The following is a 26,383-nucleotide window of genomic DNA, read 5'->3' as shown; positions in this document are numbered from 1 at the left end:
ACGATGTAGTGCTAGATGATACTTAGCAAGAAAAAAATAAGTTTTTACATTGAGTCAATAGTTACCGAGTTATTGTAACGTGCAAAAAGAGAAGAGAAAACACCAAATCTACTTCTGTTAACCATCCCAATTCATGAAGAAAGGGAAACAATCATATTCACTTCAACAGAAAAAAATGAGCCTTAGCTATGGACGGAACGTCTGAACATACAAGTATTCAATACTACGATGATTTCTCAAGGCCAGTTCACGTATATCAAACGTTAATGTCTCATTTTACCATGAGGATAAAGAGTGTAGGGATGCATTTTGACTAGCACATTGTAATACTCGGCACTGTCAGAAATTGATGTTTCAAGGCGGTTTTTGTCTCTAAGGTTCAAACCGGTGTTCTGAAGCTTAACGATCATTAAATTCCATGTTCTTAGAGCGACGAATTTCTCCTCTGATCGAGTGCGACTTGCAGTCAGCTTACATAAATAGATTCTGCAACATCTACCACTCTAAGGACAACGATCTTGTTCGCCATCATGAGGGACTCTTGCATTCGTCTTTGATTCAGGAAACTAGTTCTTCTCAGCCATCGTCTCTAATGTTATAATTCCTCACTTTAATTTTCTTTTGAGCCAGCCTACCTTTGCCAGCAGCCTTTTTGGACAATTCTGGTCGCTGCATTGAAGGTCTACTTTGAACTTCCGTTCGCCTTCCTTTTAGGGCGAACGAATCACGCTCGGGAGAGTCCCGCTCTGGAATATGATCAGGGTCCTGGTCCCTTGTGGCTTTAAGACGCTCAGGAGAGCTGGGGCGAACTCTCCTGGGAGTTGGACTACGGAAACTTTCTTCTTCGTCCAACATCTTCCAAATTTCTTGCAACGACGCTTGGCCTTCCGAAGATGACGTAAACAGCGGTTGATCGTAAACTGGCGAAGACGTCCACTGATTGGCTGGTGGATGAGTCACATTACTATCCACTGGAGCACTGTCTTTCTTATTTGTCTCACGAGATACTACATGTTGTGATTCCAATAGCACTGGTACTTTTCCATCTGCACAAAACATAAGTGACTGCATGAGACAAGCGCATATCTTTACTTTTTTACGATAGGGTGAAAGAAAATAGGGCAAGTCGAAGAGGGGATAAATTAAATGTTATGTTTTACCCGACATTTACAAGTAATATCGCAATCTGATTGGCTAATTTGCCGTTGTCGAAGAGAGTACAGACAACGCTGCTCGCGTCAACGTGTCACGCAACATGTCACACACTAACAGAATCGTTTCATTTGACGTCGATATTGTGATAAAATTTTGTTGCAGACTCACACAGCTGCGCCTCGTGAGTCTACATCATTTTGACCACTGTGAAGACGAATATCGCTGTCAATAAGAGTACAGAACACGCAAAACCAGTGTCGATTTGCTAACTGAGTCACTGAATAGTTCTTTTGTGTTGATTGTGGTACAATAAAAGTCTTCATCACCCATGACGATTCGACTCCCTGACACGAGCCTTCTCCACACTGGATGTTCTACCACAGAGCTATTGGATATCGGGTTGATACCAGGCCTCATTTCAGCTTGATATCCTTTTAGCACGGTACTTAAATGAATTCTTACCATGATACGTTTCTATATATAATATTTACTAATAAGGATAAGGTGCATCTTAAAGAAAGAAAGAGAATATCCTCTCAAAATCACACAACATCGATAAAAAAATCTACACTCACCATCATTAGAATCACTTGAACTTGAGGCTACAGTGATTTTGACATGCTCAGCTGCTTGCTGTTCTTTTAGAGCCATACGCTGTGCAAACTGGAGCTCCTGAGAAGTGAGCTGGTATTGAAGGTTTTCCACAGCACCTAATTGGCTCTGTAAATGGTCCTTCATCTCACCTGGGGTCCTTCCGATAGGGGTCTTTCCTGAAGAGGCTTCAGTGACTAAGGGCTGAGGGGGCTGGCTGATTATACGGCCAAGGGGAGCGCTCTTTCGACCATCTGACAATTGGCAGAGAACGATTGAATGTATTTCAGTTTGGTTTAAATATTCACGTTGAGAACATTGCTGAGATCAAGACGCTACATCCGGGACTATTAAGGCGAAAAATCGGGATTCCGAGAGAATCCATACGGCATGAATCACACACAGCTCATGGAACAACAGAAACAGTATGGATGTCGTCGACATGACAGTTGGGTAGTATGTCTGGGTGTGACATAGTGTGACTATATCAATGTTAGTATCTGTGTAACTGCGCGCCCACCCCTCCCCTAGCCCAACAACAGTCAACTGATATTAAGTCAGGGTTAATGTTGGGTAAGGAGGGGGGGGGGGGGTAGGTGCGGAGTTGCTCAGATACTGTCATGGATACGTGCAACTCCACCTGCCTTTGAAGAAATCCCAGTTAGGCACCTGGCATGAAATGATCAGGAGTTTTGCCGCTCCCCCTTAATGTAGGAATCATGTTTTATGGCAGATTTCTTCTTGTCATTTCTTACTTTTTTCCTGATAAACTACTGGGGTCCGTTTAAACCCTTAAGTGGAGAGAGGCGCTGTGAGAAAAAACTGTTTTGGCCGAGAAAACAGCCCAATGACCTAGGTAGGAGTCGACCCAGGCTCTCGTGTTCAAACCGCTAACCGTAACCACCTGGTCTCCTACAAACGTAGTCTTTTAACCCTTTAACCCCTAGGAGTGACCAGCTTCTAATTTCTCCTTACAATATCACCCCTGAATCAAACATTAAGGTCACGAGAATCAAGGAAATGATTACCAACTCATAAAGCTCTTAATTTATAAACAAATTCTCCTTGTCAGTACTTCAGGAAATGTATAGAGAACAGTATGGAGAATATGCATACTGATGTTAGGGTGTTAGGGGTTAATTTAACTTTAAAACCTTTCTGCACGAGAGAAAACTGATCATCTGTCCTCTTTCAAAAGATCATCTTAAGTTCTCTTCAACCAAAACTGATTTTTACGACGACAATTCAACGTCTCCAGCGTTTGTAGCATTCAGTCAAAAGGGATTATGAACAGACTTGAAGGTTACCTGTATATTTTGCAAGCTCCGCTCTGAGCCTGTTTCCCATCTGAATAAGCTGTTCTTTTTCTTGAGACATTCGGCTGATGCGCCGCGCCGCCTCATGTAATTTGTTTTGTAGCCGCGCCATTTGAGATATTGACGGTCGAATAAGAGAAACTGGATCAAGGAAATCTTTGTCGCTTGTTTGAGCACCTGATTATAATAGGATGCAATATATGCTAATATCAAAGGCAGTTCTGTTTGTTTTTTCAAAGCCTTATCAAGAATAAGAGTTTGCTGAAACCCTACAACATTTAAAACGGAAACTACTAAAATAAACAAAAATCATTATTCACTTGGAGAAGTAACTCTATAAACACGATTAGACAAACACGCATACACCCTCCTTACACCCCTCATCTCCAACTTGTATCCCTCCATGGTTTGCCGAAGCCAGGTCGCATTGTAACCTTCAGACTGCTCGCAGACCAGGTCGCATTGTAAACCTTAGACTGCTGGCATATCTTACCTGTTGTGGGTTGTTTCCTCAATCGATGAATCTCATCTTGAAGTTGTTTAATGATTTCTGCCTGAGGATTGAATGACACAGCTCCTCTCCCTTGAGATGCAAGTTCGACTTTAAGACTTGACAGCTATTAGCCGAAAGAAATTAGCAAAAATATCAACTGGCCACCGTAAAGCGTTTAAAGGTTGACGTTCCGAGCGTTAGCCCTTCGTCAATCGCTCCGACGAAGGGCTAACGCGCGAAACGTCAGCCTTTAAACTCTTTACGGTGGCCAATTTACGCTTTCAACTCAGTTGATGAAACTAAATTACCCTGTTATACTCTCCCAATGACACAGTGTACCACAGTTTCTTTAGAAACCTACTCCCTTAAGCAGAAACATCGATAAGTTGAAGAAAAAGCAGCGACGATGGACGGGGGGAGGGGGAGTGGCAGAACTCGCAGTCGCGGATTGTACCATAAACATGAGTTACTTTGAGAAATTTGCGGCTTAACACTTTTAGTTATTTTCAAATCACCTGATTTCCTAAGGACGTTGCCTCAGCATTCCGTTCCAGCCCACTCCTGAAGTACTCATCCGCCTCTCTTCTTGTCTGGGTCAGTTGCAGCTCCAGCTCATTTGCGCGCTGTTTCAGAGCAGTCAGCTCATCAGTCGCTCGCCTGCTCTGTGTCGTAAGTTCGTACTGTAGCTGATCCATTGCTAACTGTTTCTGGCGAACCTGCCAAAAGACAAGAAATGATCTGTTCAGCCACATCTTTGTGAAGGACACTGCACGAAGTTTTCGAACAGAAAGTTACTTCCAAGTTGAACATCATCCCAAGGAGGAGAGTTTAGTTGCAGAAAAATGACTGGAAATAAGCGGAGAGTGACTCTTAGAGCCTGGATCAAAGTAATGTCTATCTCGAAGAGGTCTTCACTGTTTTGAGTTACCTCCTCGTGCATTTGAGTCAGAGATCCCTGCAGATGATCCACAGTGCCTTGAAGTTTCTTCACTTGTGTTGACAGCTCCAGTTTTTCCTGGCGTAAAGCACCTGATTAACAACAACACAAATACGTACAGGTATTTCTAAGCTCTAGGAGAAAATAACACTTATTCTTAATGTGAAAGCGTGAATTATAACAATGTGCATGAACGTTAACAACGTTTATCATTTGAGGCTACCGTTGGAGCTAAGGGACGGAAGAAGCTAGCAGACATTGCTCTTCAAGTATCTGCAGCTTATACCAGAATAACTACTTCGAGCCCTTCTTTCCGGGAAAGTTCGTCGAGAAAATGCAAAAAAAAAAAAAGAAAAAAAAAAAAAAAGAAAAAAAGAAAGAAAGCGATGGACTCCAGAAATAAAGCTTCTGCACAAATATATCAATGTAGGGGGTAAGTTTCTAAACAAACTGTGGTGCTGCGTCGGTGGGGGAGTATAGCAAGGTAATTACGTATTATCAACTGAGTTGATAACGTAACTCAGCCACCGTAAAGAGTTTGAAAGCTGACGTTTCGAGCGTTAGCCCTTCGTCAATCGCTCTGACGAAGAGCTAACGCTTGAAACGTCAGCTTTCAAACTCTTTATGATGGCCAATTTAAGTTATTAACTCAGTTGATAATACTTAATTGTTCCGCAAAAATACTTAGCTGAAGCAATTATATCGCAGCCAGAGAAAAGTTGGGGTGGAATAGGCACAGGCAGAAAGATCTTGACATAAATTTCGATACACGAAAATGAATGGTATTTGCGCTTGCCTTGGCGTCGTGTTCCACTTGGAAATAACCTGTTGCAGTTTCTCGTCAAAGTAAAAGGGCGAAATAGTGGATGAAGAACGTTTGGTGGTTAAACTCCCGCCATTTTTTGCCGCTTGCCTTTTGGCTCAGCACAAGTTTTCCAGCGAATTGTTGCATGGTGTTGCCCCAGCCTTAAGACAGTTAAGTTCTTACCAATTGTTCCATTGAGTTCCCTAATATGGGCTTGTATGAACGGATCTTGTGGCTGAACACCAGATACCGCTATTTGTGCACGACTACGAGGTTGGGCGGACTGTGGTTTCTCCTCAACTTGCTGTTTCAGTGTTCGGTTCTTTGACTTCAATTCTGTGATCTCCTTTTCAAGTGACTCCACATACTCTGAAGAGAAAAGATCCTTTGACTAAAATTCAAGAAGAGCGCTACATTAGGTAAAGTATTTCTAAAGCAAGTCCCAGTATCAATTTAAGTTAGCCTGCGTAACTGACGGCTTTCTGTGCTCAAAAGAGCTAAAAACCGACAGACGACGAAACTCCGATAGGCTTGGGACGGAAATTAACCGCGGCTTCGCAGCACATCACTTCGCCCACATAAGACCCTACAGCGCACAAAACTTATTTAAGCGCATTGTATTGGTTCTAGTTTTCTTCGCTCTGCGATATGTCCAGGAAATTCACGCCACCCTCTTACACAATTAGACACAAAAATACAACCAATCGCAACTTGTTAACTTGCGTTCTTCCATTACCTTTAGTCAGTGGCACAGGGGACCCCTTTTCACTATCTCTTCGTTGCCCCATCGTCGATGAGGGCCTTGAAGCAAATTCATTGCCAAGGTTCTCCATGTCCTGCCGCATTTGTTTAATCACAGATCTCAAATTGCTGTTCTGTGCTTCCAGCTCTTTGATTTTCTCCTCAGGGGGGAAGTCACGAGGTTTTCCAACATCACGCGAAGAATCCTCGAGTTGCTCTTCCTTATTTGGCAGTTGTGTTGGAATGGCGAGACCATGCCTTTGAAGGGTTGCGAAGGCCTGATCTCTAGTTTGGGTCAAGACACGGATAAGTTCATCTCTTTGTGCCAATTCTCGCTCCCGTTCTTGAGCAAGCGCCGCAGCCTGTTGATACAGAAACAAGACTGCTTAACAAGTAGAGGGATTGTTATTTGGTTGTTGAAAGTAATCCTGATTTCAATTAATTTCTCTTCTTCGTGCTTAGAACAATTAAGAGCGGAAGAAAGGTTAAAAAAAAGCGACTTCATTCAAGGTAGGTTTCAGAGGGGTGGGATGGGGCTATAATCAAATGACCCTCCGAGGGAGGGAAAGGGATAATCGCTTTTCTAGATCAACACACTGTCAAAGTGGAACCATATAGAGTAATTTTTAAGAAAGTGGTAAGGTACTGATCTAGGTTTCTCGCTCTCTATGACTAGTGGAGAAAACCTATACTACCTTCAAAGCTAATCAGGTGCAAGCTAGTAAGATCAATCGCAATTAAACAAAGTCAACTTGTTTTGACTTAAATTTTGGGATCAATGTTAACATCTGAGCACCTGCGCAACTACCCCTCCCCTAATCCAACAGTAACTCTCCCTAAATAATTAGCAGTTGAGTGTTGTTGGGTTAGGGGAGGAGTAGGTGCACAGTTTGCTCAGAAACAGACTTTGATCCGTACCTCAAAGGCACCTTGTGATATCTTCCTATGTTCTAAGTGGTAGCCATTCCGGTTTTGGTTTATCAACACTCAATCTAAAAGGGTTATGACTTGCTCTCCCTATATCACGTACCTCGTCTCTCTGCTTTGTGAGAGCAGCAATAAGCTGCTCCTGTTTATTGTACATCTCTCTTTCAGTGTCCTCGCATCGCCGCTGCCAATCAACTTCAAGCTGAGCTCTGGATCGCTCCATGGAAGACTCCCGCTCCAAAGCAACGGTGAGTTCTTTCTTATATCTGCATGAAAAAGGTTGATAAGATATTTAATTGAGGTAATAGGCTAGAAAGGTTTGCCACCTAAAGATATGAATTAGAGTTAATGATAAAATAGCAGTGTTTAAGACCACGGCTGGTAAATTAAGCAAATTCTGTGCGAGGTTAATTTATCACAGTCCGTTTTCCCCACATTGAAACGTTTATCTCAAAAACACGCTGATAAAAAAGAAAAAAGGGACACTTTTTGATTTCCAAAAACACTGTCCTTAACGATATAGTTTAGGTTAGGCTTCAACATCAAATCTGAAATGTCATCTGTATTTAAGGAGAGTTACTTTACGAATAAATATTCCACAGATTAGAGGATCATCTGGAAGTTTGCCGCTTACTGCCATTCATTTAACAGAAAATACACTTTTTTCAACAGTTTAACAGTTATGCTTTTAAAAAAAGTCTTTTCCAATATTTGTTGTTAACTTTACCTTTCCGTGTTTCCCTTGAGCTGTACAATTTCCAACCTCATCTTCTCTTCCTGATGACGTAACGCTTCTAGTTCCAAGTCACGAGCCACTGTAGATCTGGCGTGATCAGCTGATTGTTTTTCCAGCTTGTGCTCTAGATCGGCTATGGTCCCCACTAGTCTGACAGCAAGTAATGAGATGATCACAATCAAACAGGAAGCATTATTGGGTTGGAAACTTTACCACTTACCACCCTTCCTGCGGCCTTAACCCTTTAACTCCCAAGATCTCATCAGTAATTCTCCTTACTATCTGCCATACAGTTCTTGTGATGTTAGTTTGGAGAATTTGGTATTGGATCAACTTATAATCACCTAATTGATATTTTTTCTTTATTCTCATCACTTGACTGCTTGATATTGTTTTGATATTGTAAGAAGAAATCCTGTCTCAATCACTCATCGGAGTTGGAGGGTTAACCCTTTAATCCCTAAGAGTGATGAGCTTATAATTCCTCCCCAAAATATCACCCATATTTAAACATTATGATCGCAAGAATTGAGGAAATGATCACTAACTGAAGAAGCTCCTGATTGTTATACGAATTCTCCTTGTCAGCACCTTAAGAAATGTATAGAGAACAGTATGGAGAATGTGTATACTGATGTCAGGGTGTAAAGGGTTAACGCCTAACTTCAATTCTCAAACTGGCTGGTTCTAGACGTTCAGTCAGTAAAATGGAAAGCCACCGTAAATAGCAACATAGAAGTGGTTGAGCAAAAAACCAAAGGAGGTTTAGTTTGGTACTTGACCAGTCCCAAACTTCCCATGTTTTTGCCCTGTTGCTATTACTACTGCACTCCACTCTACTGATGGAATGCCTTGAACTGGCTATTCTTTTATTTCACATTGCACATGGATTGAGTTTGTTATTGAAAGAGCAATTTTCAGTGAGAGTGGAAAGTAATCGGATATTGTTTTGGTTTTGCTCTTCTTCACCCTGCAATTGGGTTCATAGTACACAAATAAAAAAGTCATTTTGATTACCTTTGAAATTCCAACTCTTTTTCTTTCCCAGCATCCTTGATGGCCCATTGAAGTCTGCGGCATTCCACTTGCTCAGTCTCTAGCTGATTCTGCAATACTCTGATCTTCTCCTCTAGACTTCTTTCAAGCTCACCATGGGCCTGAACAACAAACCACAGAAACTATGTTTTTAACCCTTAAACCCCATAGAATAACCAGCATCTAATTACACTCAACAAAAAAACCCTTGGGTCACCTCTGCTTGAAAACGTAGCAACATTGTATCAAGAAATTACATTTTGATCATTGCTTGCACCTCTTTAGCTGCAATAAGTGCTTGTTCCTTCTCCTTAGCATATCGATCCAACTCTGCATGCTTGTGTTGAAATTTCTCTTGCATCTTGTTCATTGTCAATCTTAACTGTTCCATTTCTGCTTCCATTTCAGCCACCTTAGCTTTGTTCATGTTCTGTTCATCTGTTAACTGCCATTCCTTCTTCTTCAGCTCCTTTTCTAAATTGTGGACAACTGTCTCTGTGTCTTCCAGTTCATCTTTTGTTCTTTCTCCACTGGCTCTGAGTAACTCTAGTTCCTTTGTGAGCATTTTAACCTGAAAATGGCAAGCCCCATTATCTCATCTTAAGTATACCACAGGCACTAGTAACTTGCTAATCCAGGATTAGATTTAAAATTTAAGACGACAGTGTATATTAGGGTATTACTAAAGTGTTCTGTGAGGTTTCACCATTGTGCATTGTAAGACTGAAGAGAGCAAACTCTACATTTTAGAACTATCGATCATGCTGTTAGGTCTAAGTCAAACTTCTACTTATAATAGGTAATTTAGAGTTACCAACTGAGTTGAAAACATAAATTGGCCAGGTCATAAAGAGTTAAAAAGCTGAAATTTCAAGCGTTAGCCCTTCGTCAGAGCATTAGCCCTTCACTCTGACAAAGGGTTAATGCTTGAAATGTCAGCTTTTTCACTCTTTACAGTGGCCAATTTACGTTTTCAACTCAAGTTGTTAACACTTAATTACCTACCATACTCTCCCATCGACACAGCACCACAGTTTCATTAGAAACTTACCCCCTTTATTCTACTTAATATAATAACCTTGGATAGCTCAATCACATTTTGATCAATCCAGACCAATTTTATTCTTGATCAGATTTTATACAAACCTTTAACTCATGAGCAAGTAAAGAATTACTCAGGTCATCTGCTTTCTTTCTGAACTCGTGTTCTCTTTTGCGTTGTGCATCATCAAATCCTGACATTAACTCTTGTCTCTGAGCTTCTACATCCTCCTCAGCTGCCCTGTAGAAATTACAAAATAGAATTATTTAATAATTTGTTTTTTAATTTTTTTTCAATTAGTTCCTTCATCAGTTCAGCGATTGAGCTGAGTACTTCATCCAGAAGGAGCTTATCCCACTCACAATACCACAAGGTGACTTAAGGATTATTGCTACTACTTCTGAGTGGCCTGAAAGTCCACTGCAGATTACCCAAAGAATTTCATCTGATTTCCCTGAGAGTTTGGTGATAGGAACTTATACTCCTGGGTAGAGAAAGGCAAAGTGAGAGTGACGTGTCTCATCCAAAAACACAACACAAAGGCCAAGTCAAGTCTTGAATGCAGACCTCCAAACCCAGAGTCCAGGATGTGAAATTTTAGCCAACAACTTCTCCCACAGCTGAACTAAATATTACTCTATAATTAACATACCTCAGCTGTGCTTGCAGCTCTCTTTTGAATGACTCAAATTCCTCTCTTTCTTTGTTTACTTCATTTTCTTTGTTAAGCCTGAACTGGTTCAGTTCTTGTTGATGTTCCCTCAAACGCTACAATTCAATAAGCAGCGAAGAGATGAGAGAGACCCAGGATTGAGGGAAGATGGATGAGTCAAAAACAATTATTATATATATATGATAAATAAACAGCCTCTATTTGGCAAGAAAATATGTACAAATATTTGTCTGCAGACATTATCTGTTCCAAGATGCAAACAGTTTTTTGAGAGCAAAGCTCAAGGAAAACTGTGAACTTTGAGGAACAGAGAATGTCCAAGGAAAAAAATATTTAGAAATAATTTGGCACAAAATAGAGGCTATTGCATTTATTGTCCTTCAAGTATTTCAGAATGTGTGTGAAAAAATGTTTATTAACAGCTTACTGTATATAGCATGGGATATTTTCTTTTGAGTGTTCCATGGTATGACTTAATGAACAAAAAAATATTTTCCTTCTTCTGTAACACCCACAAAACCCTCTCTCATCTTGAATTAAATTTGAAGCACAGACTTATTGTAGTAGATATAAGGTTTAAAAATTGGGGAATATTGCTTGAGTATATTCTGGGATATCACTCAGTTTTAGTTAGGGGATATTTGGTCACGTACTGCATATAGACCAATCACATGCTAGCAAAAATATTTGATGGATCATAAGCTGAATTATACACACATTTTGATTGATTCCTACTTGTGATCTAATGGAGAACAGACACATAGATGATGCCACCATAATAGAGCTTTTACTTTTTTATCATACATAAAATATAGATTAGACGTTGCCATGTTTCTGTGCAGTCATTGATCACAGAAGACCCCAAATTGTGGTTAGAACATCAGTGACGCACTCGACTGCCCCTTGTATGCCACTGTTTTGTTCTTTTGTTGACATTTGATGCCATCTGTGATCTTACACTAAACAGACGCACAGCAACACAGAATCTATTTGTTTACCAGCTCATTAATGTCTAAAGTAGACATTAATGGGATCACCAACTGAAGTTACAAAAAAGAGAGAAATGTAGGGCAAATAACCAGGAAACACATTACAGTTCCCCCAGCTCCAAAATTAACATCTAAATTTTCACACCTGTTGGTAGTGCCTTTGCAGTTCTTCTTTGGCCTTCTCCTCGTGAGATAACTTGAGTTTGAGGTCATCCAACTGGATTTTCAGATCACTGACCTCACCATCTCTTAAACTATTGATGTTTCTAACTTGCGAAAACAACGCATCGTATCTTTGTAGTTCCTGGTCTCTCTCCTCTAACAGTTTCAGGTTGTATTCAAAATCCTCTTTCAACTTTCTAAATCGCACTCTTTCGTTGTTAAGCTGTCTTTCTTTCTCCTTAAGAGAATTCTGCAGTGATTTATTTTGCAGTTGCTGTGCTTCTCTCCATTCATTTTCTTTTTGTTCAACTAGTTCTTGAAGAGACGAAGTTTCGATGGAAATATGTGCCATGAAAATATAAATTTTTAGCGGCGGTCTGAACAGAAATCGCGATTGTTATTGTACTCAAATTTACATGGAGATTCATAGTACAAACTGAGTAATTCAAATACAGTTAATGAAACACGATGACATCCCCAATTTCGTAAAAAAATTAGGAACAAATGAGATCGATGTCATGCATCCAACTGAAAATCTGCCGCCATAATATTTGCAGTACTTCGACCCCAGACCTCTCGCGAATCAAACAGTCCTCAAGCGACGCATGCGGCAGATTTCTGCGTGAAATTTATTGATCATCCCTTATCGAAACTTTCCAGTTGACCGAAATGAGTTGGAAACTTGCGCAATCGTCTGCTGTTGTATATACTGTGATGCGAGGAACTTAGTTAAGTTTCAAGGAATAGTTAAAATGTGGCTACTGAGGAAAATTAATGATTAAAGCAGCATTCAAAGTTGTAGATGAGGTATTCACATCATGAATACTGTCATTAAATAAAGAAAAGTCCATGATTTATTGACCAAAATTGGTTTGACAAATACAGATCCTTTAAAATATTTGTAACAAAGTATAACAGATCATATACACAAACTTTATCCCAGATATTCACCTGTAACAGTTTTGATCCATGCTGTACAAAAGCCACTTAGATCCTTCCACTCTTCCATTTAACAGTAATAAAAATATTCAGATAGTCAAGATAAAAATCATCTCGAGAATTATGGAAAATTATTCAAACATTCAAATGTTGCTTTTCAGTCTGATATAAATAGGCACTATGCTGAAGCTTGTGTAAACCTGTGATCTCTGTGCATGTATCTCATGTCAGCACCCAAGGCTGATAAGGATCATATTCCTAAGGAATAACTTAATTAGCCCCAGGTCTCCATGCTTTGCCTGGTTAGCTGTTGATCGACTGACATTTAGTTATCATATGACCACTTTGTTGTGTCTGTTCAATAGCCCCAGTTGTTTCATTACCTTCTCTCCCTCCCAAGGGGGTTTTCTTTGAGCCCTCAGGGGCTCCTTAACCGATTCGCTATCTCATTTATACGCTGCATTGAGCAAGAGGGGGGTGGTGATGATCACCAGTAAGAGGGACTATTCTAATTATCAAATAAAACTATTTTGAACCCACAGTTTTGCAAGTTAGGGCTGCTTTTACTTTGAATCTATCAATATTGCTTTTTTGATTGACTCTTTGACCCCTATGAGTGATTAGTAGATTTGTATCTAATTTCTACTGTCACCCCTGAATCTAACATTAAGGTCACAAGAATAAAGGAAATGATCACCAGTTAAGCAAACTCTTGATTGATAAACAAATTCTCCTTGTCAGCACTTAAAGAAATGTAATAGAACAGTATGGAGTATTAGGGTATCAAGGGTTAATTCTCTCCTGATGGTGACCTACTGAAATTAAATGAATGATGAGATTTCTCTGTTCTTGGCAAATTACAAAGGAAAGATTGCCTCAAAAGCTAGAACCTCCAAAGCTGCTACCTCAAAAAAAATTATACCCACCAAACATCCAAAAGCAACAAATATAAAAAAAAGTTTCAAAGGAAAATGCTACTAATTAATCCTGAGTATAAGGAATCATTACTTTCAGAGCTTCACCAAAGCCCACAGTTCTTTAACATTCTTTTGATCAAACCATAGAACTGCCAACTGCTTTCAAGTTTGATGATGTGAGAGAGAGTCAAAACACCAAATGAATCTCATCATCAACTCTTCTCACATCACAGCCAAATTTCTTGCATTCCCTTGACATTGTTTTCACAAGCCACTTCACACCCTCTTCTTTGGCCTTGTTAACTCGCAAATGTTTTATCTGAGTTGGTACCATTCTGAGACCAGCCAACATGCCTGTGTCTGGACTTACATCAACAAAGTACATCAAAGCAAGATCACCGCGATATCCTTCATGACCTGTGATCCCCTCATAGTCATTCAAAAAGTCACCACAACCATAAATAATAAGTCTTCCATTGTGAACCTCAATGCCTTTGACATGATGCGATGAATGGCCCTGAATGATGTGCACACCCGCCTCATCAATTGCTTTATGTGCAAACTTTACAAAGGAAGACTCAACATTCCAGCCCCAGTTTCCTCCCCAATGAATTGACAACACAATAATGTCACCATCCTGTTTGTGGTTTTCAATTAGATTTTTTAGCTCATTTACTGACTTGCTAGCTTGATAGAAGTCAATGATGTTAACTCCTTCCTTTTCTTTCCTTGCCTTCCACGAGTCAGGGATTCCACTTGAGGAGTGCCCAGCAGCGAATACCAACACTCTTACACCCTTATTACTGATATGAAAAACAGCTGGAGCTTTTGCTTCCAAAGAATTTTGCCCAGCTCCAGCAAATTTAATGCTGCTGTTATCAAGGGTATTCATAGTTTCTACAAGACCAGGAAATCCCCAGTCTGCGATATGATTATTTGCCAGAACACAACAGTCAATATTTGCTGACTGAATAACATTTACATTCCCAGGGTGCATGCGATAATGGATTCCTTTCAAAGGCCACTGAGAGTCACTTGTAGTCACTGAAGTTTCCAAATTGATAATCCTCAAGTCTGGCTTCTTCTCCTTAAGTATTTGTATTGCATCTCCCCACACATAGTCAAGAGGTCGCTCACTCTTATCAGGTAATGGTCCTGTCTGTCTTTCAGCTAAACTGACATAGTCCCTTGCATCCAGCCCATTACTCTCATAGAGTATGGGGTTGTTGGAGTGTTCTAAGATCATATCAATCCCTCTCCCCAACATAACATCACCCACCATGAACATGGTAACAGGTGTGACCATCCTCTGAAATTTGAAATCCAATTTTCATTATTTTAATCATTGATGCAATGATTAAAGACAAATAATTCAACCACGCACAGTGAAAGGTTTAGGGTTGCATGATCTGGCGTGGGCATGAATTTTGAATATTATCAGCCTCTAATCTACTTCTTTATGTAATCTAAAAATGAGCACTACACCTAACTTACTTGCCTATCATGAATCATTGAGAATCACTTTGCTATGATTAAATCTAGAGTTCAACCTCTGTATTTTTCGAAACATGGGAATCACCTCAATACGAGTTACTTAAGAGTTCAAACGAGCTATCTGTTTTCAAACAAAACAGTTCGATTGTCTTCACTGTCATCAGCTGTCTTCACTGTGAAGCTGTCATTTATTCAATCTGGGAACAATTTTAATGAGGTTGTAGCCAAAATTCCTGAAGTAGCTGTTGGAATGTTCACAATCATTTCATATAAGTTCACCAGTTCGAAAGATTTACTAACCTTACTCGCTTGAGAAGCAAGATCTCCTCTTCCTTCACGAAATACTTCGGACTTTGAAAACTTAAGGCTGGAGTTTGAAGATCCCATTCCACAGGGACATAACAATTTCAAAACACGACAGGATCTGCGGCACGTTAGCATTAAGCATTATTTAATTCTTTACCATACTGGAACTTTTGCGATTTCAATAACTTCTTTGAAAGTCAGCAAATATTCTTACAATACTAGTTGATTCTTCAAAAGAACAGATATTATGAATTTTTGAATCTCTTTGTCACGAAACTCTCACATGGTATCCGATTGTTCCCGATTATTTTACGAAATTGACCGACAAAAAAACGACTCCTTATACAGCAGTTCCAGGCCTCTCAAATTGCGTAGTTCAAGATGGCGGAAGTGGTCCTAAATGACAGCAGATCTTCCTGCTTGTAGTTTACCTGTTTGATATCAAATGCTGTGATATTTAAGGCAAATTGGGTTCCTTTTTGCCGAGAAGAAGGTGAATGACAATCAAGCTGGGTCTCTTAAACAATGTCCAGGTGCGGTTTTTATGCCCAGCCGACGTTGATGAAGTCAAACGACTATGCCGTGAATGGTTTCCGATCGAGTGAGTATGAATTTCTGTTTTTAATACAGAACGGGAGTTGAGTTGAAGGTAGAGTGATAGGTGTCGACAAGGTGATAGCTAGTAGCGAAGGTAGAGGAAAATAGCAAAACCAGTTGTGGTTAAGAGTAAATTTGTTTCGAGTTAATTGGATAAAACACGAAGAGACACAAAGATACTGCCTGGTTTGTCAAGCGTGTGTTTTGACAAGGTTGAACTGAACTATAAAAGGAGTGAATTCCAGGCATAGTCAATAAAATAAATTGAAAATCAGACTTTTAAAGTTTCTTTTCCCTTTTTTCGAAGTCTGATGTACAAATCCAAGGTTTTCAGGAGATGAAGAAGTTCACATTTTAGTTTAACTGTTTACCCAGTTGTCAAAGTTACTATTTTTATTTATTATGTACGAAGTCTAGCTTACAGGTCTGTTGGCCTAGAGAGTTACAAAACGATATCGCAGCTTTCTCCCCTAATAAAGATTGAATATTTTGAAGCTATGGTTTCTTATGTCGTTAAAATTTCGAATGAGAGAGCAAAGCAAAACAAAATTTACAAAAGCAATGCGAATAAATATTTCTAAGACCTGTTTCCAGGAGGCTCAGCTGATAGATATTTGCCACTTGCCTAAATAAGCTACCACGTATATTTTTAAGAGTATTTGTTGTTTATACAACAGAACTCTACACCTGTTGTAAATATTACTAACCAGTAAGGCATTCCTCCAAGACATAACTGTGACTCTCTTTCTTTAATTTTCTAGATGTTATATCTTTTTACTAAATCTTTTACAGATACCCTGATGTTTGGTATGAGGAGATAACATCAAGTTCCCGGTTCTTTTCATTGGCTGCCACGTTAAATCATGACATTATAGGACTCCTTGTAGCTGAGGTGAAAACCAAGTCTTTATGCAACAAAGAGGTAAAGTAGTGTGAGATGTATGGATGTTCCATCCAGGGTCAAAGGTAACATTTCACAGTAAGTGTCCCTTAATTGTGTGGAAAAAAACTGGTCAGAACACCTTCCCATGCCAAATTGTTAGAAGCACTTCTAGCTCTACTTGTTACCAGGTCTTTTTATGGTACAAAGTACAACTCAGCTGATTGTTCAACCACCTAACACTTTCCCTTGTCAGTTCACTCAAAGTCATTGTTAAATCTTAACACCTTAACATCAGTATGCATATTCTCCATACTGCTCTCTGTACCTTTCCTAAGCTGTAGACAAGGAGAATATGGTTATTAGGCCAAGCTTAACTGCAACGGCAAAAGTAATTCATGCAGACTGGTGCTTGTTCTAATGGTAAGAAAAGAACCTTTGTAACCATGTTTGATTTTTATTGTAGGACACTGGAATTCTTTCTTTTGCTTTTGGTGATGATTCTCAAGTGGCTTATATTCTTAGCATTGGCGTGGTTAAACAATACAGACGACATGGAATAGGTGAATACTTGCTGATGATTTGTGTTGGAAGTTATAGAAGAGGTTTGCTCCAAAATCCATGTAATCTTGGTCTCTGCCACTGAAAGTATAATTATAAAGAAAATTTATCACTGATCATAATTTGAGATTCCAAAGAGTGACTTGGTTTGAAATTTGTCTTCAGCTGTTCTTAAAGTGTTGACTTACTAGAAGTCTGCCAAATTTTTTAAAACAGCTGGGGGATAGAGCTGCTCCATAGGTTATGACAAAAATGATTTATCTATACATCAAGAATCCTTTCTGTGTTGCTGCTTATTGTTTTAAAGAGAGAAAGTGGAGTTAGTCTTATGTCACAGGTAAGCAGCCAGTTGGCTAAGAAAGATTGGAAAGGGAGGTACCCGCTTGGTATCAGTAGTGGAATTTTTGGCACATTTGAAGATGATTTTCAGCGGATGGAATGTCAAAATAGGATCAGTGTCCTAATTTTGTTTTTAATAATGGTGGAAACAAAGATGATATGGTTTCTTGAGCAATCTTTGCCTTTCATATTAAAAAAAAGTCTGCGTCATGCACTCTCCCCAAGTGACTCTGACATTAGGGTCTGTCCATAACAACCATCCCTCAAGAGAATCCTAGGAGAACTGCCAGAAATATTCTGATTTGATTGATTACACAGACACTTTCATGTGCAGGAAAATTAATGATGTTGTCATTTCAGGAACTCTTTTGTTGGATAGCTTACTTTCTCACCTGACTACTCCTGAGAGGGAAAATTGCAAAGCTGTCTATCTTCATGTTTTAACCACAAACTTTGCTGCTATGAAGTTTTATGACAAGAGACATTTCAAGCAGTTCCGCTACCTGCCCTTGTACTATGCCATCAATGGAACCCACAAGGATGGATTCTCTTATGTGCTTTATATTAATGGAGGTGAACCACCGTGGACACTTGGATATCCTTTATGAAACCTGGGCTTTGTTTGGTTTTTATGTCAAAAATTTGGAATTTGTTTCATTTGCTAAAGAGATCTTCAAGCCTATGGGGGTTTGCATGAGAAAGAAACTTATTTCTATATGAATTGAGTTTAAAACCTTATTAGAAGGAAAAACTTGTGATAAACCAATTCTTAACTCTTTAGTTCCCCATAGGATCTCCCTGACAGTTTGGTGTGGGAAACCCCCCCCCCCCTCCCCTGTACTCACTTATACTCCTGGGTGAAAAGAGGTGCAGTGCACTTTAAGCATCTTGCTCAAAAACACAACAGGGTGAACCCTCTCAGGGTATGAACCTTGACCTCTAAATTTACAGTCAGCCATGCTTATACTTGACATCTCCACCATTGGTAAACTCCCAGTGTTCATGGTTTATTGAGGAGAATTTATCCAACTTTTGCGCTTCTTAAATGAAAGATTTTCATCCTTAACACAAATCAATGATGCCTTGAAATTTCTTGGAGCAAAACTGTCCCAGCTTCGGCCCTGCAAGTTGCCGTTGTATCTGATGAATTGTTGCTACCACTGGCTTCTGTGGGTTACACCAATACAGGCGATAAGAGACTCATGTGTGCGCACTATGTGAGGAAATAACAAGAACAAGTTTGGTGACAGAAAAGGAAAAAAGATTAATAATGACAGTAGATGTTTTTTGGCTCATTTTTAAGTCTTAATGTCAGGAGAGGAACTAGGGTGAAAGTTTCCCCTTTGTAAGCCTTGTTTGAAATGATGATAATTAATGAGTATTCTTAAACAACCTGGCATGATATTTATAGGATAGTTTGGAAAAATTCCCAACTCCCAAAATCTTTCTGGCTGGTTGGATAAGTCCTTGGAGTTAATTGTCATTTTTTAAAATAATTATTTGTTAAGAAACCTTGTCAAGTACTTGCCAATGTATTGAAAGCATTTTGTGTGTGACAGAACATTTTTGCTTCTTTGTTTTATGATCAGTTTACTTTGAGGGTTAAGATTATCTTGTGCTTTTTTTTTTGCATTTTTATTAAAGAAAATCAGCAAATTACTCCTTAAAGTAAATTTTTAGAAGACATTATAATTTTTTTATGTACAAAAGCAATGATAGTTTTTCTAAAGGAACAAATCAACTTGGTGATTATTTTTTTTGTTTTATGACTGTGGTGTTCCATAAACAAATTGTAAGTTGTAACCTTGTTAGGGAAATTACTGTTTATTTTTGAAAAATTTTGTTGAGAAAATTTTTGTCAAGTGGTTTCATCAACAGAATTCTTTGGTAGTTCGATTCCTTTTAATACGATTTTAAGGTGAGAGTTGAATTGAAAATGGTCCAGGATTGCATTTTTTTTTCTTCACTATGATCTATGTCCTCCATGATGGGTCCAAAAAACTCACGCACCCTCAACCAATTAGAAGCAAAGATGAAAGCAATCAAAACTTAACCACTTTATTTTTCCTCTTTTGATTGTCTTTACTTTGAGTCCGTAGTAAATCTTTGTAATATTTAACTTGGATGTGCTTGGCTGTTTTCAGTTGATAACTTTAGTTTAAGTTTGATCATACTTAATCAAAAAAAGCGCGGTTTGCAAGAGAAAGTCGCAACACTTGCCTTACCTTGAAGTAGGTCAGTTAACAGTTTAGAGGAGTGTGACAGCTAAATCTTACGTATTTAATGCTTGTTAGATATTATTTAGTAATGCCAGATTATTAAAATTAGACATTTATTAGAAACATTTTTTCACCGATTGGGAAGTGTTGTCATACCATTGTTCTGAGATACCCAACACTGAACAGAAGGATGAGTATGACATTAAAGGGCTTGTAGCACTCCAAAGCTGTTTCTAGGCTAGACCCAAAAGGCTGATTATTGGTGTTTCTCTGTTCAGAGTTAATAAAGTTGTTATCTATCTGTAACAAACATTTCCGGCGGCTAACAGAGGCGTTTTTTGATTGTCGTCTTTTTTTCCAGCTTTTCTGATCTGCATTACCAGTTATGTCTTCATTCAACTTCGATCTCACAGACCTTTCTTGATCTGAGTCTACGAGGATGCGCCTCTTTTGCGCCTGAGTCTGAGCGTTCCAAATTTTTTCATCTAGTTCCCTCAAGGCATCTTACTGCGTATGAAGCATTGTAGGTTGTGATAGGATTATTCGAATAAGCGCCACATCGAGACCACGGCGCTTATTCGGGAAAGGTGCTTATTGACTTTTCTGCCACAAATGCGGCGCTTATTTGAGTAAATAGGGTATCTCACGATAGGAAGTTAAAGATGTGACTAAGGCGTCGTTTGATGAAACGTTGTCGATAAAATGTGATTAATTTCCTCTAAGATTTTCGCCAGTAGCTCGATGCGTTCAACTTTTCTGACGATACGACATCTTGACTTCGGTATAACACGTGAATGTTGTGTTGAGTTCAACGTAAAAACGTGACTAAATTGCTTTGAGGTTTCCTTGCCAGAAGGACCTAGAGGTTAGTGATATCACGTTTTTGTTCTGCAGGGAACGACTTAGAAATGTACAAAGTTTTATAACGCACGTGTTTTCGCTCTTGTTCTGTTCATTAGATTCTCGTTGCCGTCGCCGTCGCCGTCGTGGAAGTCCCTATTTAATATCAGGGCTTCAGCACGAGAAAAGGAACGAGTCAGTGAGAGGTCTGTAGGGGGTTTAGCACTGATAATTATTAGTGCCAGGCCCCAGACAAACCTCTCCCCGACTCGTCCTTCGGGCAGGAAAAATGCGCTTCCTGCAGCGCCAAAAATGATGAGGGCTTAACTTGCTCGCACCGGAATTCAGCAATGAGCTTAATACTACACGCCCTGCGACTGGACGTTTTCCTTTGATTTGGCAAAGAAAAAGAAGATTCTTTGCTCTCTTCACTTTCCTGACTATGGCGAACAGTTTTGAAAATGTCTGCAAGAATATTTTGGGTTGAGAAATTTAATCCTTGTAAAAGCTATTTACGCCAAGTCAGAAAAGAGAAGAAAGCGTTACAAGGGAAAATCTTGGAACACTAACACGCTGGAAGCAAGTTTCTAATTTTACTCAAGTCTGTTGCAATCTCAGTAATTGACTCACCTTCGTCTTATGTAACTCGTTTCTGTTCTTGGCATGTTTTGAGGTCGTTTGTAATCCTTAACTGCACCAACTCATGATATTTTTGACACTGAAGGTGATAGACACAAAGCGGGTGAAAATACGTTTGTTTTGGTCGGATTAAACGGTGTCAAGAGATTATAAAATCTCTTAGCGGTGACCCCTGAAAAGTGGTGTCGTAAAAAAAAACCCACCGAGGATGGCTCAGAGAGTCTCCAGCTGGGGTTCACCAGAGACTTCACGTCAGTGAATTGAGTATGCTAGATAGACGGACACCACTTGGGTGTGGTTGGTTAGTATGCCCCTCATCCACTTTGTCGATCTGCCTCGAACACCTGGAAAGTTCAGTTAGATTATAGGTAAGATAAAGTTAAAATCCTTGTTAACTCAATGAGGGAGCTAGGGCCACGCCTGCTTGGGTGTGACGATTGATGGTTTTTGCCCTGTCACCGATAGCTAAGGGAAAGTCAGGTTTGACAGGATAATTTTTGCTAAAGGCCGTGTTGAGGTTATACGCAGGGATAACGCTTCTGCAAAAAGTTTGGCTTGACTGAATGACGCAGCGTTACACGTTCTATAAGCTTGCTGCACACGCAGATAGTAAGGAGAAATTGGACGACAGTTAGTAGGATCCAATTTAGCATTCAGTCTTTTTTCATGAATGACAATCCGTGTTGCCTTCGACTATTTTGGTACTGTGCCTGTTTCATATGACAAAAGGTGCGATATTCAACGCTAGTTTTACAATCATATATCTATGATAAATCGAAATCACTTGCTAAGTATGTTTAAATACCCTTTGGAAAGAGACTCTGGGGTTAGAAATGGAGTTTTGGAAGTTACATAAGAGCTGAAATAGTGTGTGGGCGTAACTAAAGAAATCACTTCTTGAAACGCACCATTGTTCAACTTTCGGATCGTCTGGCACCGAGGGTCTTTTTAAAAAAAATTCGCACAGCAGGAGTACAAGTGCATTACCCAAATGAAGGAATCCTGCACTGTTATGACTTTGAAAATGAAATGAAATTTTCAAAAGAGAGCTAAAATTTAAGGAAACTAAACTAGCCCTGCTATAACATCCTCGTTTTTGCACCTACAGCATGATGCATGGGATGGATTCATTGACCGGCGTGTAGACGATAAGCCTATTCATCAAAGGAACCCTTGTTTCACTTGTTTGTGTAGAGGAGAAACATGAAGACCCCTTTCTAATCAGAAAAAAAAAATCCTATTGTTTACGTTAACCCACGAGATGCTTTGTCATTGGCTCGTCTCCTCACACAACTCAGACTTGGGACACCCATGAGGTAGGTCTCTACGTTTACAAGTAAGTAACGCGTGGCAGAAAGTTAGAAAAAGACTCATATTGATGAGTTGAAAAAATGATCCCTCCCTCCGCAGTTCTTTATGCAATACGTGACCAACAATAATCCTCCAAAACAATTATTTGTTACTGAGTGGTGAGTGTTACAAAATCACACTTCTAGTATGTTTCCGATCAACTGCACGGTTTTTTCTGGAACCGCTGATTACCATTACTAAATGCAGTCTACACACGTAAGACAGTGGAACATTGTTAACGGGGTATGTTTTGTAATCGATCCTGAAATGAAATATGCTGGCAAGAGATCATAATTGTTTGGAGAAACATTTTTTTTACGTGCATCAAACAACGTTCTCTTCTCGGTACATTGAGGTGTTGAAGTGCGTCGTTCTGTTGGGTTGTTTGTTATCGATGTCTGAAGTCACCCTTGATGTCCGACCAGTATTCTTGAGCTCGTCATAATGGAAGAAAATTAAGAAACAGGGCGAGAATCGCTTCACACGGCCATATGGTAAGTAAGTTGAATCAAGTTTATTCTCACCAGCTTTTATTTGGATAGAGTTTGTAGAAGGTCACGGAGTCTCGCTTCATAAAAGAGACACTTCCAAAATAATGCATTGCTTGTTCTCATAGTCTATGAAACTAGAATGATTGCTAATACACCCCTTTAGAACATCACCACCTTTTCTCGCACCGGATATGCATCGGCGGACTTCGACGAACGTTCTCGATGTGTGGCTCGACAGAACTAAGCAGAACTCTAATACAAAAAACACGATTTTCAAAAGCAGCATCGTTGTGCTTGCCAGATTTATCAAGCAAGGCAGCTTACAAATCAAAATACCCGAAACTTTTACGTTTGTTGTGCAGAGCGTCACTGATAAGATTGACATTTTTGCCGTTACTTATCAATACTAAGACTATGTTTTCCAGTCTCAATCAGTGTCATAAATGTTTATGAGAAAAAAAGCTACGCAGATCGAAACGTAAATCAAAGATACACTCAAATTGCATTTTCACTGACAAAATACATTGATACTAGCAAAACGGCACAGGACACCTTGTTCAGTATGCGACGGAAAGAAAAGCACGACTAATTTCAGTCATAAATCAGTTTTTGGCGTCAGGAAATCTAAATTGTTCCTTTTTAGCTCCATGATGCTGTTTGTATCACATGGAATAGAGAATTGAGGAGTTTAAATAGAGGCGGAATCGCTGGAATAAAACTTTCATCATTGCACTTTTTCAGCGAATCAGTGTTGTGATACCACCCCTCTTTATGCTGTGAGTTCCATTTTCTTTTACACGTTTCCACGAACAAAGACCTTTCATTATCTTCATCAGATAGGTAAGTATATGTTCAAATATGTTTTTAACCTTAAAGACAAATTATGCTGCATTTAATTGTTTTCTTATCAGAAGATGCCAATGTTTAGACTACTAAGCACTGTAACCCAGACTAGTGGCATGCACCAAAACGTGACCGAATGATTTTTTTCGTTTTACTAAATGTGCGAAGAGATGTTTCGCATCTTCAATAAAGTGATATCAGTCATCGTGAGCAAAAAAAACCACAGCAAACATGTGATGTTGTTTTAATCACCTTTGCTCAGAAAGATCATGCCCCTGGAGCTGAGGGTTACAAAACAGTTACAAAATAAGTACAATCTTCATAAAGGTTTAAAAAATCTCAATAATGCAGAAAAACAACTTAAAATTTATTCGTGTCTGTAAAGTCTTCATAATCTAACTAAGCCCAGATTACCTCAATAGCCATTTTCAATGCAACAACAAAGACAGGGCAGAGTTTGAGACGTTTGGTTTCGCATCCTAGCTGGTTAGTTAATTTTTAACGGATGTATTTTAGTGGACTCGGCAGCTATTCGGCGCGAGAAATCGAAAAACACCCTAAAGATTTTCCCAAATAAGGCGACAGTGCGTGGGAAGCGATTGATTAGGAATGTAGTTGCCTTGGTAACATTGTCTTTTCAAAGTACAATAAGGATTCTATTGATGCTTGGGCTAACAATGATTGCTTTCTTATATGGCATTTCAGTTATGTCAGTGATGTTATTATATACATTAAACGGCCAATCCACGTTTGTTTTGTAGCGGATAATTTCCGTTGTGGGAGGAATGACTTGACACCATTCGTTGTTCTTCTCCTGTTTAAAGTATTATTGACGAGTATGTCGACGGCTACGAACGTGCTTTTCGACAGCGAACCCAACCAACGAACGGGAAAATGAGCAAAGTAGCTCTAACGTAGCTTGACATGTCTGAACTCGGGCACGACAAGTATTGTTTGCTTTCACCTCCGTGCGAAATGTAATTGTACTGCAACGACTTTGAATGAGGTTTTGTCGACCAAAGCGGAACCCAATAACAACTAATACAAGGTACGTCAGGAAAACAGCTGTAAAATTCAAGGTTCTCAAGTCAATTTTGAGGTTCTTTGGTTAATGTAAGCTTCTAACTGAACAACAAATTGTTGAATAATGGATCCTCTGACCGGCGGGTTACAAACACCCATGTATTGTACACAGGTCTTATTTATTCTAGATTTTTCGCTACGGAAGCTTAGGAAATTACAATACAGTGTTTACTTTTTGACCACTCCAGCTTATTCAGGGTTTTAAGAAAAAATTTCTGAAATATCGAAACGTGTACAGCCACAAAAGGTGATGTTTGTCAGACTAATATTGTTCCATTGTTTTTGCTCTTTAAAAAAAATAACCATCAAATCGACTTGTTTCATTTTCCCTTCGTCGAATTCTACAATAACGTTGTGGTTAACATTGATTTTTTAAGACAAAACAACAGGAAAAGATAACGCCAGAAAATTTTCCTCGGGTAGCCTTAAAATCACAAGGTACGATGTTTTGCACTTTGCTATATTGGGAGAATCAGAAATCCACACAGTAGGATTTACACCTCGTGTAACATATATTTTCCGCAATCGAATGTGTTTGTAATAAATGGGTCGTCATTAAAAGATTTCCATTCACATTTTTGTCCACGATAAGATTTATCCACCGAAGTACTTCATTATGTTACACTGACGAAAGAATACGTGAGGATGTCAATGATATAAAGATCTTTCCAGATTTGTAGCAGACGAATCTAGTTTTCCTGTTTGTTGACGAAGTAGGAGACGAGAAAATGAAAATGTGGAAGAATTATTTGCTGGAAAGCGTGAAGTAATACTCAGAATAGAATAAACTCAGAATAGCTTGCATTGATTGCCTCCGCGTTAACCCAATATCAAATCTTTCCATAACAAAAAGAGTACGCCTTTGTATTAGGCGGAGCCATATATACTATTCAAAGGAATTCCACTCTTAAGTTGCAAACAAAGGCTTTCTAGGAAACTATTTGTTTCGAAAAAAAATTGCAAAAAAAGGCACTAATTAATGTCGATTTGCTTAAGGAAAACACCGCACATATAAATCCAACGATAAAATACCTATTTTTTCAGATGTTGGAAAGAATACATTATTTTAAAATATCAAACGCTTAGGTTGAGAGTTATCTGAAGTTTTTCAATCCATCGAAAGCAAAAGAATCCAGAAATTTCGTTCTTCCACGTGATAATCGAAAATAAATTTGCGAACAAGGAGAGGTTCAATTTTACCTGCAATTATAACATCGAGAAATTCGTTAGTAGCGGTATCTTCCGGATGTAAAACCAAATTCTCATTGGCTGCTGTAAATGGA

The 26,383-nt window shown here is 39.1% G+C and overlaps 3 protein-coding genes across 4 annotated transcripts; 1 reads left to right on the top strand and 2 right to left on the bottom strand.

Moving 5' to 3' along the window:
- Positions 1–6: 6 nt before the first annotated feature.
- Positions 7–12,147, bottom strand: LOC131769794 (coiled-coil domain-containing protein 57). Of its 2 annotated transcripts, none has more exons than XM_059085519.2 (15): positions 11,586–12,147; positions 10,431–10,546; positions 9,883–10,018; positions 9,014–9,307; positions 8,719–8,858; positions 7,693–7,851; positions 7,069–7,231; positions 6,034–6,400; positions 5,481–5,666; positions 4,484–4,584; positions 4,071–4,271; positions 3,556–3,616; positions 3,054–3,239; positions 1,731–2,000; positions 7–1,046 (listed from the first exon to the last, which is right to left on the bottom strand). In XM_059085519.2, exons 1-15 carry the CDS (start codon positions 11,952–11,954, stop codon positions 577–579), a joined length of 3,219 nt encoding a protein of 1,072 aa, XP_058941502.2. In that variant the 5' UTR covers positions 11,955–12,147; the 3' UTR covers positions 7–576. The 2 variants fall into 2 exon arrangements, with proteins under 2 accessions (XP_058941502.2, XP_058941501.2); XM_059085518.2 differs by having other exon boundaries at positions 8–1,046; positions 3,556–3,679.
- Positions 12,148–12,449: 302 nt separating this feature from the next.
- On the bottom strand, positions 12,450–15,547 carry LOC131769800 (probable polyglutamine synthesis accessory protein MT0602). Its single transcript, XM_059085529.2, has 2 exons — positions 15,253–15,547; positions 12,450–14,767 (listed from the first exon to the last, which is right to left on the bottom strand). The coding sequence occupies exons 1-2, from the start codon at positions 15,391–15,393 to the stop codon at positions 13,646–13,648; spliced, it is 1,263 nt and encodes a 420-aa protein (XP_058941512.2). The 5' UTR covers positions 15,394–15,547; the 3' UTR covers positions 12,450–13,645.
- A 91-nt stretch (positions 15,548–15,638) lies between these two features.
- Positions 15,639–20,164, top strand: LOC131769814 (N-alpha-acetyltransferase 60). The gene is made up of 5 exons (XM_059085541.2): positions 15,639–15,859; positions 16,648–16,777; positions 17,202–17,298; positions 17,996–18,230; positions 18,712–20,164. Exons 1-5 carry the CDS (start codon positions 15,756–15,758, stop codon positions 18,854–18,856), a joined length of 711 nt encoding a protein of 236 aa, XP_058941524.1. The 5' UTR covers positions 15,639–15,755; the 3' UTR covers positions 18,857–20,164.
- Positions 20,165–26,383: the final 6,219 nt, after the last annotated feature.

The sequence above is a fragment of the Pocillopora verrucosa genome, chromosome 8 (assembly GCF_036669915.1).
Source record: "Pocillopora verrucosa isolate sample1 chromosome 8, ASM3666991v2, whole genome shotgun sequence".
NCBI classification, from domain to species: domain Eukaryota; kingdom Metazoa; phylum Cnidaria; class Anthozoa; order Scleractinia; family Pocilloporidae; genus Pocillopora; species Pocillopora verrucosa.
Note: the sequence above shows the minus strand (reverse complement) of the source record. Positions and strands in the feature narration are given on the sequence as shown.

Excerpts from the sequence above, each read along its gene's own strand:
- LOC131769794 (XM_059085518.2), bottom strand. The coding sequence starts at position 11,954 with ATGGCACATATTTCCATCGAAACTTCGTCTCTTCAAGAACTAGTTGAA. Across the intron at positions 7,852-8,718 it reads AAAGAGTTGGAATTTCAAAG|ACTAGTGGGGACCATAGCCG; the intron begins GTAATCAAAATG and ends ACTTGCTGTCAG. Across the intron at positions 4,272-4,483 it reads TGACTCAAATGCACGAGGAG|GTTCGCCAGAAACAGTTAGC; the intron begins GTAACTCAAAAC and ends GTCTTTTGGCAG.
- LOC131769800 (XM_059085529.2), bottom strand. The coding sequence starts at position 15,393 with ATGCTAACGTGCCGCAGATCCTGTCGTGTTTTGAAATTGTTATGTCCC. Across the intron at positions 14,768-15,252 it reads TTGCTTCTCAAGCGAGTAAG|AGGATGGTCACACCTGTTAC; the intron begins GTTAGTAAATCT and ends TTCAAATTTCAG.
- LOC131769814 (XM_059085541.2), top strand. The coding sequence starts at position 15,756 with ATGACAATCAAGCTGGGTCTCTTAAACAATGTCCAGGTGCGGTTTTTA. Across the intron at positions 15,860-16,647 it reads CGTGAATGGTTTCCGATCGA|ATACCCTGATGTTTGGTATG; the intron begins GTGAGTATGAAT and ends AATCTTTTACAG. Across the intron at positions 16,778-17,201 it reads AGTCTTTATGCAACAAAGAG|GACACTGGAATTCTTTCTTT; the intron begins GTAAAGTAGTGT and ends TTTTTATTGTAG.